The sequence below is a fragment of the Myxocyprinus asiaticus genome, chromosome 17 (assembly GCF_019703515.2).
Source record: "Myxocyprinus asiaticus isolate MX2 ecotype Aquarium Trade chromosome 17, UBuf_Myxa_2, whole genome shotgun sequence".
Classification (NCBI taxonomy): domain Eukaryota; kingdom Metazoa; phylum Chordata; class Actinopteri; order Cypriniformes; family Catostomidae; genus Myxocyprinus; species Myxocyprinus asiaticus.
Genome location: NC_059360.1, coordinates 35942486 through 35959036, shown reverse-complemented (window position 1 = coordinate 35959036; position 16551 = coordinate 35942486). Strand labels below are relative to the sequence as shown.

Here is a 16551-nt window from a genome sequence, read left to right as displayed (position 1 = left end):
CAGACTCAGGTCCCGAGGTTGGCATGGCGCCACAGCACCCAGCACTTGACTATCATGCCACGGTGCCGCCAAACTTTCAGCCCTTGGTCAGATCTGGCAATTCCATGGGCAGTGGTTCCCTTAGAGCAGGTCTCGAGGTGCGTTGTGGTCACGATGGATGCCTTGAATTCGGACTGGGGTGCCGTGTGCAATGGGCTGGCAGTATCAGGGCTCTGGACAGGGACCCGCCTGCAATGGCACATCAACTGCCTAGAGTTTCTGGCAGTATCACTGGCCCTGCGGAGGCTTCGGCCGTTGATTCAGGGCAAGCACGTGTTAATCCGGATGGACAACACAGCTACTGTGGCGTACATAAATCGCCAGGGTGGCGCACGCTCACGTCGTATGTCGCAACTCGTCCGCCGCCTCCACCTTTGGAGTTAGCAGACGTTGAAGTCTCTGTGAGCCACTCACCTCCCGGGCGTCCTCAACCATGCAGCGGATGCGCACTCATGGCAGGTAACGCTCCGCAGAGAATGGAGACTCCACCCCTGCGCAGTCCAGCTAATTTGGGAGAGATTCGGGGAGGCACAGGTGGACCTGTTTGCCTCCCAAGAGTCCTCTCACTGCCCCCTTTGGTACTCCCTGTCCGAAGCTCCCCTCGGCACGGATGCCTTGGCCCACAGCTGCCAGTTTTTTTACCGTAAATTTAACAGGATTTTTTTTTTTTACAGTATATGACTTTCTTTATTTGTCTTAGCACAAAGGGAGAAATTGTGGAAAAAAATTGTGCTCAGTAATGTCATACAATGGTAGTTTATGGTGACTACCTCTTCAAGCTTCAAAAGAATGCAAAAGTATACAGTAATTCAGAAGTCTAATAAATGATTCCATGAGACTCATGATTGTTTTAAAATCATACTATAAGTTTTGGTCATTTGCCATCAGTTTAGGACATGGTGTGACTGTGGCTGCCTGTAACCTCCTCTGTGTTTCTGTATGATTTCCGAGTACTCCGTTCAAAAAAATAAGGCTGGGCATAGAAATACATAAATTCTTCCACTACAAACTCTTCAGACAGGTTTAGTAAGTTCTCTGTTTCGTGTGCAGCTTTGTTGTGTTCTGTTGTCGCAATTGCTGTGGAGGACCTGTTTTTAGATAAACGAGTTTTCGCTTGAATGACCCAATGTCATGAGGGGGCTGCATGACATGTTGCTCTCGTACCCTATCATGAACACACACAGGAGATCAACGGTCAGAGAAAATTTTCACTAAATAATATATTAGATTTTGGTTTGTTTCTCACCAAACCTTATCGTCTGCTTTCAAAACAACTATGAGTCTCATGGAATAATTTATTAGACTTCTGAATTATATGTTTGCGTTCTTTTGAAGCTTGAAGAGGTGGTCATCATAAACTGACATTTTATGCTACACCAATCACAATATTTTTGCACAATTTCTCCCTTTGTGTTAAGAAAAAGAAAGTCATATAGGCTTATAACAACACAGGAGTGAGTAAACAATGATTGAATTTTCATTTTTGGATGAACTATCCCTTTAAGAAACTTTTACTCCAGCCATGAATCAGGAAATCCACCCCCAAATTTACCCTTTTTTCTTCTTAAAAATGTTTTAATTCAGCCATGAATCATGAAATCCAACCCCTGTCTTCAGACTGATGACATTGTGAATTCAGTAACAATAGGTCAAAAGGTCTTCAGCTGAAACTGGTCTATGCTTACCGAAATCCGAACCACTGAAGCTGGAAGTGTTGTTGAACGTATGGGCTCCAATTTCCAAGTGAAATGTCCACAGAGTGGCTCCAAGTTGTAAAGCAAGTTTTTTTAGATGTAAATGATTTAATAGTCAACAGGAATGCATATTTTATTAACCATACGCCCCTTACCCTTACCCAAACCCTAACTCTAAACCAAACCATCAGGAGTAAAAATGTAATCTTAGAGGGATAATGCAACCTCTGAACCGTGCTTATTCTTGGTTATTTATACGCTATTACTTCCTGGTTTCAATGGGACGTGAATCTGTGACTCTGATGCTCCAGTAGCACCACAGGAAAAGTTAAACAAATTTGAGTTCATGCAAAGATGCCTCATGGAAAATGCCGCATGTCAGTAACTCAACAGAATGGGGTTTATGTTAGGGCACCGGAACTTTCGGTAGCAACATGTTGACTTCCCATGTGATCATGTTGGAGATTTAGGGCTGGGACACTAACTGCCTAGCAACCATCGAGAACACCCTTCCAACACCCTGGCATCATGGCGGCGAGTTTTGCAAAGACAAACAATACTCACATTTTCTTAAAAAAAAAAATTATAATAATTAAAATCCAGTTTCACATGATATCCAGCAAAGCATCATTAAATGGTGATAAATGATCCTAAATCTTTGCAAACGGTGGAATTATAGTCTTATAATCCCAGTGTTTGGAAGCATTTAGCGGTGTCAAGTAAACAATTTTTTCAGCACAATGTTTGCAATGCTATTTACTCATGCAGGCCGGCATTTCAATGTGATGATTCTCACTCTGTTAGGAACACATTCCTGGCACACACTCAAAACCGCAGATCCTGTTAAAGCCAAAAGACAGAGTGTAGCTAGCGTGACCAACATAGATCAACCAAAATAATTCCCCTCTTTCCATAATTACCAATTTCAACAGTGATGATCATTTTTATGGAGCGACAGTGGTGACAGTGTGTATGTGTGTGCTGTAATGTAATATCTTTGGGCATAAACATCCCCCTGACATGCATATGAGGTTGCTGCTTTGTGATTGTCTGGGCAGTATGAGCTTGATACTGGCCTTAGGCCAAAAGGGCAAAACTGTGGCATTATGTATGTATGACTGTGATAAAGTCCTGCTTATGAGTGAACCCAATCAACCAGAGAAAAGTCAAATGAGTTTTCAGCTTCTCTGAGAAATTGGAATTCACAGAGTGCATCCCCAAAAAACTGTCGGGAAGAAAGCAAGTAAAAGAACATGGCATCCTTAATCTAACAGGGAGAAGGACAATTGCTCTGTTCCAAAACATAAGAGCGCCATTTGTGTGGTGTGCAAGGTTTGTTGCATTCCAAATTGGTCACTTACGTGGTTCCTTGACAGCTAGACAGATGCTGTCTTAAACCCAGCTCACACCGCCAGTGACCCGCAACGACAGAGCGACCTTATATCATTGATTTTCAATGAAAGCTGTCAACTTCCAGTAACAAAAGTGACAGTGACCATTGGTGACATGATATGGGTGTGTCCAATGACACAATAAAGTTGAGAAAAGTTTAAATTTATGCAAATGAGGAACAACTTTGGGCAGTGACAACCAATGGGAGTGAAGTGGAGCTCACGTCCTCTGTCTCCTGGTAAATACTGGAGTAAAGTGCAGGCAAGAAGTTGAGCAATTTCACTGTTCTATATTATTATTTTGTACTCACATCCATGGATAAAATTTAAATATATATATATATATATATATATATATATATATATATATATATATATATATATATATATATATATATATATTTGTGGGGAACTATCAGAAATTGATGGCATTTTGAAGGAGTTTGAATCATAAATTAATAGATCGTTTATCTTTTCATGATGATTTCTGATTCATGATTCCTTGTAAAATAAAAATTATATTTTGTTTATCCCAATAGTCTTATGACAACATAATAATTTGTATGCAATGTCGAAATCATAAGATATTGTACAACTTTGCTTGTACAAAAGGGTACGACTTTTATTCCCATTGAAACCAATATTCAAGAACAACAGGGGTGTAAAGTAATTGAGTAAAAATACTTAAGTATTATACTTAAGTATTATTTTTGGGGATTTGTACTTTATTCAAGTGCAATTTAAACAGAATACTTGTATTTTTCCTTAATTACATTTCCAAAGAAAAAAATAGTACTTTTTACTCCTTACAATTTTATTTAACTAGAAAAGTACTCACTAAAATTTTTCAGATCATTTTCTTTCATCTTACTGTACTGAAGACACCTTTTCACTGCATATGACAAACGACAGTTGACAGACCAGAGGTCAGTCATATCAAATAGAGTGTCACACGACGGCTGTGTGGAGTTCCGACCATCTGCAGAGGTGGAATTTCGGATCTGATTTGAGCTTCAGATACGTTGAAATATTTGTGCAACTAGACCGTAGTGTGATGTATTCATTCAAAACTATGAGCACAAACTTTATTCTAAACGCTGCTTCTTCTACAGATTGGACAGTTATAAACTCAAAAAAGTATTATTCACGTTGCAAATATATATATAAAACAAAAGGCTTTTGTAATTAAATGTGTACATCTCATTTATTTCTATCATATCCATGAATTTCTACTCTGTCACGGTCCTGTCACCTTGTCAGGTTGGGTTTTGTCTGACGAGGACCGTGGCAACATCGTCCTGTCTGTCTCGTGTTTCGCGTTCATTCTTTGTGTGAGCGCACGGGTCCGGTTGTTGGTTACCGCAGTGTGAGTTACTGCCGGTGATGTCACGGTCCTGTCACCTTGTCAGGTTGGGTTTTGTCTGACAAGGCCATGGCATCATTGTTCCGTTTGTTTTGTTCCAAGCATGTTGATGTTTTTGCCCTTATGTGTTTCAGGTGCCACTGGCACATGGAATCAGCATTGCCATGGGAACCCTGATTGTTTCCATGGGAACGCTGGTCATGCCAACTTTCAACTGCGAGCGGCACCTGACCCTTGTTTGTTCATTCCTATATTAATCCCCTCGTGTGTCATGTCCTTTGCTGGATTGTTTAATGTTGAGTGTAGTTTGTAATGCATTTACATTATAGATAGCTGTTTGATGTTGAGTACTAACCTCACTCTCTCTGCCTAGTTGGTCCTGTCTCATGGATCTGTTGGTTGCCTGTGTGTTGGGTGTGTGGTTGCCTTCCAGTTTGCTGAGTGTCAGATGGGCTTTCACAGAGGATACCTCGTCTCTGCTCGCATGTCGGGCATGTGGTTGCTTTCCAGTTTGCTGCGTGTCAGCTAAGCTGCAACGGAGGATTGCACGATTCTATTATTTGTTGTAAATAAATCCTTTGAACTGTTTCTCTGCTTTTGGGTCAGTTTGTTTTCACTATCGCTCGTTACAAAACAATCCAGCCAAATATGGATCCAGTGGAGGAATCCACTCTTTGCTCCGCCCTCTCTCAGCAGGGAGTCTTGCTGGGACATCAGCAGGATCAAATCGCTGCCTCAAACCGGGCTCACCTCCTTTGTTCAGCAGCTCCGCCTATCTCCTGATGCTGGCCCATCTCAGGAAGCTTCCTTACCGGCTCTGGCGGTTCCCCTGGCTCCTGGAGGCTTTGAAGCCTGTATTCCCCCTCCAGCCCCATATTCAGGTGAGGCTGAATCCTGCAGCAAATTCATTGGGTTACCGTCACGGGGGCAATGGGCGTGCTTGTTGCGTATCATTCTTAGCTGCAGTGTCACGTACTTATCACCGCCCAGAGAAGGTGGAGGAGGAGCCAGGTGCCTGTTCCTCAGTCGCTGACAGCATCAGAGGCCGTTCCCCTGCTGCTGCCAGCGTCCACGGCCACTGAGGTTGTTTCCCTGCCTCTGCCAGCGCCCACGGCCACGAGGGCCGCTTCCCTGCTGCTGTCAGTGCCCGCGGCCACGAGGGCCGCTCCCCTGCTGCTGTCAGTGCCCACAGCCACGAGGGCCACTCCCCTGCCACTGCCAGTGCCCACAGCCACAAGGGTCACTCTCCTGCCACTGCCAGCACTCACGGTCACTGAGGCCGTTCCTGAGTTTCCCTGTCACTGCCAGTGCTCATAGCTGAGGAAGCTGTTTCTCAGCCACTGCCTGTGCTCACAGCCACGGAGGCTGCTCCCCTGTCACTGCCTGTCCTCACAGCCACAGAAGCTGTTCCCCGGTCACTGCCTATGGTCACAGCCACAGAGGCTGTTCCCCAGTCCATGTCGGTCTTCGCAGCCATGGAGGCTGTTCCCCTGTCACTGCCAGTGCTCACAGCAGAGGAAGCTGTTCCCTAGTCACTGCCTGTGCTCACAGCTACGGAAGCTGTTTCCCTGTCACTACCTGTGCTCACAACCATGGAGGCCATTCTCCAGCTGCGACCAGTGCCCACGCCTGAGCTGTCCACGGCTCCACCCCTAAACCGTTCCCTCCTGAACCCTGTCCAGTGTCTGTTGTCCAGCTCCCTGTCCCCTCTGCTCTGAGCTGCCTCCCAGGCTGCCAGACCCTGCCTCTGCCCTGTCTGGTTGTTAGTGACCGCTGTGCGCAAGTTACCGCCATGCACTCTCCTCACTCTCTCTGCCAAGTTAGTCCTGTCTCGTGTATTTGTTGGTTGCCCGTGTGTTGGGTGTGTGGTTGCCTTCCAGTTTGCTGTGTGTCAGCTGGGCTTCCACGGAGGATACCTCATCTCTGCTTGCATGTTGGATGTGTGGTTGTAAAAGTGTTTATATGTCATAAGATATCATTGTGTAAGAAACAGAGCGAAAATTTGGTGTTTATGAACTGATAATATGCCATTTTACTTGTGATTTGTGTGAAAGGGGATAAAAGTCATTGTTGTTTTAGTACCTCTAGTGTTCAAAAATAATTTTGCAAAAATGTAGTTATTGTAACATGATTCTTTGACCAGGTTGCGAATACCACTGGGGGAGATATATGACAGTCGTCAAAGACAGTATAAAGGCGACTTAACAAACCAATCCAATTTAACAAAATCCTCTCTCACACAATCTCCTCTCTTGATTTCATTCTACTTTTTACTTTTTTATTAATGTGAATGCTTTTTTTACTTTCACTCAAGTATGTTTTTGACTAGATATTTGGAATTTTAATTTAAACACATTTTCACTCAGTATCCATACTTTCTCTTAAATATAAAAAGTACTTTTTACACCCCTGAAAAACAATACAGCAGAGTTGGGGTACTCAAGTTTGGACTCAGACTCAAGTCTGAGTCACAAGTCCAGTTTTAATGGACTTGGACTTGTCACGGACTCGGATGCATTTTTACAAGGACTTGACTCGGACTCGAGCCTTTCGGACTCAGGATTTTTTTCTGAGTCTAGCGGAGTCCATGGCATTTGTGATGCAATGAAAAACAAACAAACAAAAAAATAACATAGGGGCCTGGATAGCTCAGCAAGTATTGCTGCTGACTACCACCCCTGGAGTCACGAGTTCGAATCCAGGGTGTACTGAGTGACTCCAGCCAGGTCTCCTAAGCAACCAAATTGGCCCGGTTGCAAGGGAGGGTAGAGTCACATTGTAGGGTAACCTCCTCGTTGTTGCGATTAGTGGTTCTCGCTCTCTATGGGGTGTGTGGTAAGTTGTGCATGGATCGTGGAGAGTAACATGAGCCTCCACATGCAGTCTCCACGGTGTCATGTACAATAAGCCACGTGATAAGATGCGTGGATTGACTGTCTCAGAAGCGGAGGCAGCTGAGACTTGTCCTCCACCACCTGGATTGAGGTGAGTAACCGTGCCACCACGAAGACCTACTAAGTAGTGGGAATTGGGCATTCCAAATTGGGAGAAAAGGGGATAAAAAAATAAATAAATAAATAAATAAATAACATAACATAGGGTGACCATTCATCCTCTTTTTCCCGGACATGTCCTCTTTTTCAGACCTGAAAAAAGCATCTGGCCGGGATTTCAAAATTGCCTCTAAATGTCCAGGATTTAGCTTTTTGTCTTCATATTGATGTGCTCTCTACAGTTAGTACTATTATAAATTCAGTGTATTTGATACTGAGCATCAGTTTTCACGCGTATATGTCCTTACATGTGATTATTCTGGCTGAGAGTGGCAGCGCACTCTTTCAAAGTACTTTTTTAACTCTCTCTCACCCATGTGCGTGTGCTGTATGTGTGTGTGAGAAAGAGATCGCCAGACGTGCTCTTTCACTGTCATCCAGAAACATCAATAACGTAAGTAAACTTTTAAAAGTACGTTCCCCAACACCTGTTGAACTCACGCTTCCTACGCAAAGTAATTTCTTACTGAAAATGTTGACTATATCGAGACAAATCTAATTTAGTATGTATCAGGGATATTTAAACGAATATGATGAATGAAATAGACCATGATGGAAATTGTACTACAACTCAGTCCGTCACATATTTGTAGCGCAACCTCTGTGTGTTACCTGTAAAGCTGGCACTTGCATTTCAATGGCAAAAAAGTCAGGAAATACAATGAAGAACACAAGTCTCTATTCACCTATTATCCACACTAAATATAAATACACTAATACAAAATGTCAGCCCAAGGAGATTTGATCTTGACTTTAAGGAAGTACACTACACCTGGGCACAGCAGTAGGACTGAAAAGTGTGGAGTGTAGTAGTATAAAAATAAACTTTTAATGGTATCTGATCCATTCTGTTTATATTTTATGCTGTTGTATTTAATTTTATGGGAATTATTAAATGTTTTAATATTATTTAATATTTAATTAATTACATTAAATGTATTTCACCCATAATTTTAGATAAAACTAAACTAAATTGAATGGACAAATTGAAAATGAAGTAGAAATAAAAACTAAATTAAAATTCAAAATAATAATAACTCTGGATGTAATGACTAACGCAGCTTTCACTTTCTTTACTCTATGTTTGAGTGGAGGGGAAAAAGCAACAAATAATTTAAATGTCAACAGAACACAATAAGAAATGTATTGAAGGACAGTTTTGTCTTCATACACCTAAAGCATATGCTTTCATTCTGAAACAATTTGAAGTTTGTTCAGCAGGATACTAATCACAAAATGTATATATGTAACAGAGGTGTTTTTTGTTGCATTTGTATTGACAAATTGTTTTTCTTAGTTGTGAAGCAAGCTTAAAATAAACTTAAAATATTGATGTTGAGATTATGGTTCCAATTTTAATTCAGATTCATGAACATATTCATTCAGACTCAGACTTGGCCTGTTATGGACTCAGTCTTGAGTCCTACCCGGACCCTTTTGGAATCGACTCAGACCTAATTGCTTAAAGACTCGGACTTGACCCAGACTCGACTAAGGAGGACTCGAACCCAACACTACAATACTGACATCAAATTTTAGCTAGCTTCCTATCATAAACTTTATTTTAAGATAATACAATTTAAGGCAATATCTGAACAAATATTCTCATTCAATATTTATGCAATACATATGACTCATGTATGTAAATAACCTATAATGTGCTTCCCTCATCTTGTTCCAAACTCTGACTTTTCTTTCTTCTGTGGTACACATGGAATTTCCTATTAAATTTGTGGTTAGGTTAATGTTTTGGTTAGGGATTAACCTTAGGAAAAATTGTAATAATGTTGTTCATTGGTTTGTTTATTTTTTCTCTATGGCTGTAAATGTCGTCCGTTTCTGTATGAGCAAACTCTTACAATTTATTACGATTTTGCCATTTTATGGTCAGTTGTAAAGCCTACCAAGAAGGTTAGAAGAACCAGAGGTAGGAACGCCAATTGGTCTGACCAACAGTACAGAGATGCAGCAAAAAAGTAGCTGATGGTGCGAATGGGGCTTTAGATGGTAACTGCATAAGTAGGCATTAGCTATTGAGGCAGCCCCCTAGGTTTTGGAACTTAATGAATAATAAACAATGTGCATGACATTTGCTTTTTATCTGATAAGCAGACCATGAACATTGGCAAATCAAACAAACAGCTTTCAAAATTAACGATTCAAAAACTACAAAACGTACACTTTCACTTACAATTATACTTTCTAAGTTCACTTTCATGTGTCAGGTAATATGCCCACAGACAGACAAGAAGCATGCTCAAACACACACACACACAGACACATTCCCATGCACACACACACACACACACACACAGACTTTATTCTACGGTGAGTATGTTAGTGTGACAGGCAGGTACAATACCCTGCAGCCTATACAAGCGGCCAATTAAAACTCATCTCAGACATGCTCACCCATCAATGGCTCACTGACCTCTTTCTTTTTTGCTCTATTGCAATTTGCAATCCATCTTTCCCTCTCTCCGCTGGACACTCTCCCTCCAGGCTTCCCCTTTTAGAGTGTTAATTAATCCCTGATAGAGGATGGAATCACTCGCACACACACATACTCACACACACCTGGAGCACCCAGACAGGTGCAGGGGAGGCCTGTGCATATCAAATGAGTCCACGCTCAGATAGCAGAACTTCATTTCGGATATGAGGAGCAATACAGGGACTTCTCCCCCTGTGCTGTCAGTGACTAGAGGCAAAAGAGAACCCAACTTACACTGCCTTTAAACTGCGCTCTGTGCTGACTCCTTAATCCAACCGAAAACCCAATACATGTCAGTCTTATCTGTTTGAAGCATGGACAACTTTGCAGAAAGCTAGGGCTGTATCTCAGCACAGAGTGGACAATATACAAGATAAGACAAAGATGAAAAGAGACTCAAAGTGAGGTAGAAGAACAAACAAACAGAATTCTAAAAACACTGCGACAAAATCAATGCATTTGGTAAAATAGAAGAGTACCTTAGACCAGGTAGAGGTGGGCAATCTAAAAAATAAAATAAAAAACCTGCAATATCTTGAAAAACTTTTATTATTATTTTTTAATCAGAGGAACTAAAATTTAGACCAAACATCCACTGTTGCTTAGTGAATACAAAGTATTTAATGCAATAAGTAGATTGCTGTTATTTTCTCTCTTTTTTGTGTGTGTGTGTGTGTGTGTGTGTGTGTGTGTTACTGGCACCCTATATATATATATATATATATATATATATATATATATATATATATATATATATATATATATATATATTACATTATTGGTTACTGTTTTTATTATTATTATTATTATTATTATTATTATTATTATTTTCCTCATCACTGCTTTTGTTGTGTGTATTGATGCTTTGGAAATATTGTATGTAAACACAATCATGCCAATTAATTATTTTGGAAGTAAAATATAGTAAAATATTGTTAAAATCAGGTCATGTTTTCCACCGTAACGTCTGAGCGGTCTCCTGTCCACCAGAGGGAGCCCTCATCTGAATTCTGAACTGTCACTTCCTGTTTCCTGCCACATCAGTTCCTGCCATGTCACTTCCTGTTTGCCTTGTATATAAGCCATGCATTCACACTCCCATATTACGAAGTATTGTCAGTTCACATGCCTTATCAAGTGTATTCTCCTTCTGATCTTCTACCTGTTTATTGGATTCACGTTTCTGGATTACCCATTTCTGTATTGTTGACCTTATTGGATTGTTTGCCTGTTGCACCACGTTTGAGCCTTCTGATTTGGATTTGTTCATTAAACTCTTCTGCAAAATGGATTCTAACCCGACCTCCAGTCTGAGTTCGTTACATCCACCACTTTTCACTTAAATAACAAAATGAAGACGATTTAATCATTTGTGTTTATATTATACCAATACACCAATATTAATAAACAGCAATATTTATTTACCTGTTTTTAGAGCTGTTGAAATTAATCTGTTAACACTTGTGATTGTTTAATGTGTTATTTTTTTTTAACCCAATTAATGCATTTACTAATGTTGACTGAATTTTATTCAGCTCTGTGTGAGTTCTGAGACCCCCCATAATTTGCACCATGACAAAGTATTCGTGGTTTCTTTGCGGTGAGGGGCTCAGTGAAGGTTGTATCAGTATCAAATTAGTATCAGCAGCCAGCAAAGAGCCAGGGGCATGACGGCCTGATATCCTGGCCTGTCGGTCGTGATGCGTGCTTTCAGTCTGGGGGACGGGTCAGGCGGTTAGTTCTGTTGACACAGACGCAGTTACCCGCAATCTTCCTGCACCTGTGACTACAGTGATGAGGTTACTCGCACTCTACCTGGACCTGCAACCATTGTGAATGCATGTAGAAAGAGTCTCCTGAGTACAGCAGCGCTCAGTATTAAAGGCAGCAGTGATGAGGCACCATTAACTTCTGATGTGCTTTGTCCTGCTGCAAGTGATGTACTGTCGAATGAACAGTGTATCCCTTTAACACTTCCGTGCTTTATATTTTGCATTGTGTTGTATTGTGTGTTTATTTCAGTGACAGAAATCAAAAGAGCCTTGTGCTTAATGTCTTTTTAAAGATTACATTTTGCAATGTTTAAACAAGCACATGACAACGAATATGTCCCTCTGTCTGATGTGCATGAGCAATGTTTTATATAGTGGCACTCGTTGAGGCTGGTTGTGTTCACTGTGAACACATTAATCTCAAGACGCTTTGATCTCGGTTCACTTTCATTCTGAAAGCTGAAGTCATTCCCCTCTCTGCCCGCTATACTCCTTTTTGCTGCTTCCAAGTAATCACATAAGGGCAGTGCACGAGGACAGGGAATCGAGTGCAGAGATTTGAGGAGTATTTGTCGCTGACCCAGCATTGTGTGCCTCCTCTCTCCATATCAAACGGTTTCGCCCTTTCAGTATGAGCACTGTTATTGTCTGGGCTGAACCTACGCTGATGCCCATGCTCGTTGAGATAGATTACATTTATTGTAAGCGCATAAAACTCAAAATGCTTCTCTCTCGGCTCGCTTTCATTCTGAAAGCAGAAGCTACTCCCCTCTCCTCCCACCATACTCCTGCTCGACGGAGGCCTGCAAGATCGGAATATAGACGTCTCTCTACTTCTCCATCTAAAGTGTCTTTGTCTGTCAAGTACAGCTGAGATGATCTGTGCACTGGTGCGCATGATATGATCATGTTTGGCGGAGATTATGAGGGGGGTAGTATGTTGCTAATGCTTATCCCTTTCAGGCATGCAGCACTCATTGAGATTGATTGTGTTCTTAGCGAGCCCATGACACAAAGCATTTCACTCACAGCTTTCTGAGATAGCTGATGCCAGTCACATCTCCTACCTATATCTAGTGAAGACGGGATAAAGAGCATGGAGAATTTGTTGATGATTTGTAACCAGGTTTAGCCTGCGTCTTTCTTCTCCATCTTAAGCTGCTTCGCCTGTTCAGTGCGCCCGTGGCAATTTGCGGCTCGCTTCCGCGTGCTGCTTTTGTTCATGTTCGGCGGTGGTGATGTCAGGGATATTTCGTCACTGGGTTTTCATTAGTGAGGATTTTATGCACTCAGGTGCTTACCATACTCCACCTATCCCACCAACACCCCAGGGCAGGAAAACAGGACAAAGCGGCCTCTGAGACTGCGTTGTTTGTAGTTTCTCATTCAGTTTCCGCTCTGGTGCCGTTCTTACCAGAGGTGCACAAATAGCTTATTATGACTTGACATTTTCCCTATTCAGTGAGAGTCCAGGTCTCTGGCGCTGCCGCCTTTGCGGTGCTTGTTAAATGCACTGTGGCACAAATTGGTGCTCCGGACACCAAGGTCTCTGCCTAGGAAATTAGCAGGTCTATGGGCGGCCTGTGGAGTGACATCCCTGACTAAATTTGTCAGGAATTCGCTTCTCACTTGCACTGCCATAGTGAGCGGGAACAAGAGCGTGACACCTCCTCTGTGACACAGGACAGTTTTGCCCTGTTTTTACTATTGTTAACAGCTTGCCAGAAGACTTCCATGTTGCAACACAATGACTTGAATATGATTCCAGTCTTGCATCTGTTGTACTGCCATTGAGGGTGTGCCAGAAGATTGCCATGCCCCAGAGAAAATGAGCCCTCGTTGTGGTTGCACGATGCCCAATAGCTCTAACTGACAAAGTCGTACAGGTCACCGCCCTCGTGGTGGGCAGTGTACCAGCATTGATAGTCACAGAAGAACCCCTTTGCCCAATAGCTGGGGTTTCCAGCTGAGTACTGAGCAGAGTTGAGCAGCTATGTGCTTCAGTTTGTGAGGTGGCTGCCTCAATTTAACAGTGTTCTGTCCTCCAGAGTTATGAAGTTTCCTCGCTAAAGACGCGATAGAGACAGTGTCAGCGTGTGACTTAGAGTGCACGCTCGTGAGACACAGCAGGATCTTGTGCTAAAGTTCTTCTTTGCCACTAATCAACTCAATCACTGGTGAGTGAAATCTAAATATTTAATAGCCAGTGGCTAATAACAGACATTTTTAGTCAGCGTGACATTTGGTCACACATGCGAGTGATTTACTCGCAATGTAGAAGGCTGTATATCGATCCTACTTACAAACATGGAAAACCAAAACAGATTTTCAACTTCCACCATTTTCAATAGAACCTCAATGAAATGTTTATAAATATATTCACACTCTGCCTTACTTGCATTTAATTTCTGTGTGAGTGACTTACCACTAAATGTGTTTAGACAGACCTCTGATTTGCCTGTGAATACACAGACTGCCCTGGCCATTTAAATTCATAAAAAACAATTCATCCAAATCAAATGTGTACATAACACAGCCTCTCGAAAGGATTTGGATCTAACCAAGAGGAGCAAAATAAACTGATTGGTTTTTGCACGGGGTCACAAGAAGAGGATCAGAAATATTCAGAAAGTGTTATTTTACACCCTAAACATGTTGCACAAACATCTAAAAGCTGATCAGGAAAACAGGCAGCAGCTAACCAACCAAAAATAAATCAACATAATGTCTGCCTAATACAACCTAATATCTTTCTTACTCTCCACCTTCAGGGAGAGACTGAAAATAATGACAGGAAGTAAACCTGTTTTTGCCTCTCAGTGACTCCTGTTTACAAAAAGTGCTGGGTTACTGATTTGAGTGTATCACACTGCTTTTCCAACTTTTTCAATCTTTCCATATTTGGTATAGTAAAACAAAAATAATAAATAAAAAAAATAAAAATAAAGTGCCTGATGGTGTTGCATTAGATAAATACTAAGATTACATGCATATAAACTGTGTGCATATTAATTAACCGAGCAAATGTCCGTTCTAAAATAAACTGTGATTTAATGTTAGTAAATTAGGTGTACCAGCAATCATAAATCAAAGAAGAATTATATCTTACCATTATTGCAAGGTGAAAATGAGGATCCACTCTGACAGTGTAAATTCCTTTAGAAAACAGCGTGTTGCGCACTTGAATATGTTTAGAATTTTCAGACTGAAAAAATCTAATTTTCATTACTTCTGAAAACTGGGAAAGATAATAAACAGTGTTGCATCGTGTCAGGGCAATAATTTGAAAAAGAAGACAATTATAATCTTGTTTTATGTTTCAAGTATTTTGATTAAACCCCCTTAAGTCTCATGGGAGTCCGGGATCCATATTCATCTATAAAATCATAAATGTCATCTATTCCTGATATCTCACATACATAAGTATCTCTATGTAAAGTCATGCAGCTCAGATGGTGTTAATGATTGGTCGATTTTGATGTTTGTATTCAATGATAATGCAGAGATTGAAATGCTTCCTTCTCCCGGTGTGACTGGACCATAATTAAGCTCAAAAGATTTCAGTGTCAAGCTGCTAACCAGCACACCCACGCAGAGAGAGAAAGAGACCTTTCTGACAGAGGGAAATCAATCACTGTTGTGGATTTGAACTCATTAGCATGACCGTCTGCTTTACCGGAGCACTTCAGAATCAGGTATAAGAAACAGATGGACACAAGCCCAGGTACGGTGGGCCCACAAATCTTTTGGACCAGCAACAAAATATAGAGTGAAAAGATCTTTGACCAACAGAGGATCTGAACATCACAGATTGACCGCTTGGCTCAATACAAAGAAAACAAACTTCAAAGCTGCATGGTTTGCATTGTTGTGGTGTCCTTAGTAATTTCTCATGTTCAAAGTCTCGTGTGACTACATCTTAAGCTTGGTGGAAGTAAGCACAATGACTACTGAAATTGTTTACAGCACCTTTAAGATAAATACCACTTGGTTTGTTATTTTGTTATACATTTTTATATATGTAGTCCAAATACTTTTTGTGGTATGTGGATTAATAATGAGTAAATTTGACAAAATTAATACATTTTCCACATAAAATCAAAGGTAAAGACACAAAGGAGGCATCAAACCAAGTTTAAAAGACCTAAAAGATTGAGTTATTCTACAAAAAGTCTCTCTCGCTGACATTTCCTTCAATCAAACCTATATGACCTTTAATGCCCTTTTCGTAATAATCACTGCAAAGCGGGTTGCCAGAACCGAGACAAGTGTCAGAGCTGGCATAGCCTGCTTGGACTTTGTAGTTTCATTCTTCCCTGTTACATTTATTTCAGTATAATTTGAAAAGACTTGCATATACTGTAGTTTCATAATATAAGAAGGTTTTGCATGGCTTAAAGGAAATAATGTAAGGAACAAAAAAATAGCTACATTTCAACAGTGCTGCATGAAGTCATTAATTCTGGTCACTTACCCTGTAGAGTTTGGCTTGGTTTGGAGAGTTCACCTTCTGACAGGAGGATTCAGGTGTGCCTTTACCTGAGGCTCCAGTTGGCATGGAAACAGGACATCAGCCAGGTTAATATAGTAATACACCAAACCTACAGGCACACAAACAAACACACATTGTCAGACTGACTGTTTATTCTGTCTAATCTGTATTTAGAAATTGTCATCAACATGTGTATAATTCAATTTAGATTTCTGAACAGTCATACAAAGAAGTGATAAAAGTGTTTAACTAT

At 41.0% G+C, this 16551-nt stretch overlaps 1 protein-coding gene across 3 annotated transcripts in view; it reads right to left on the bottom strand.

The window, feature by feature from the left end:
* The window catches only part of chrm3a (cholinergic receptor, muscarinic 3a), a 248839-nt gene that overhangs the window by 120970 nt on the left and 111318 nt on the right, over window positions 1-16551 (bottom strand). For all 3 annotated transcript variants that reach the window (XM_051722724.1, XM_051722722.1, XM_051722725.1), the window contains one exon: window positions 16281-16407. In XM_051722724.1, the coding sequence (XP_051578684.1) occupies window positions 16281-16364 (84 nt within the window). In that variant the 5' untranslated portion in view covers window positions 16365-16407. The remainder of the gene's footprint in view (window positions 1-16280; window positions 16408-16551) is intronic.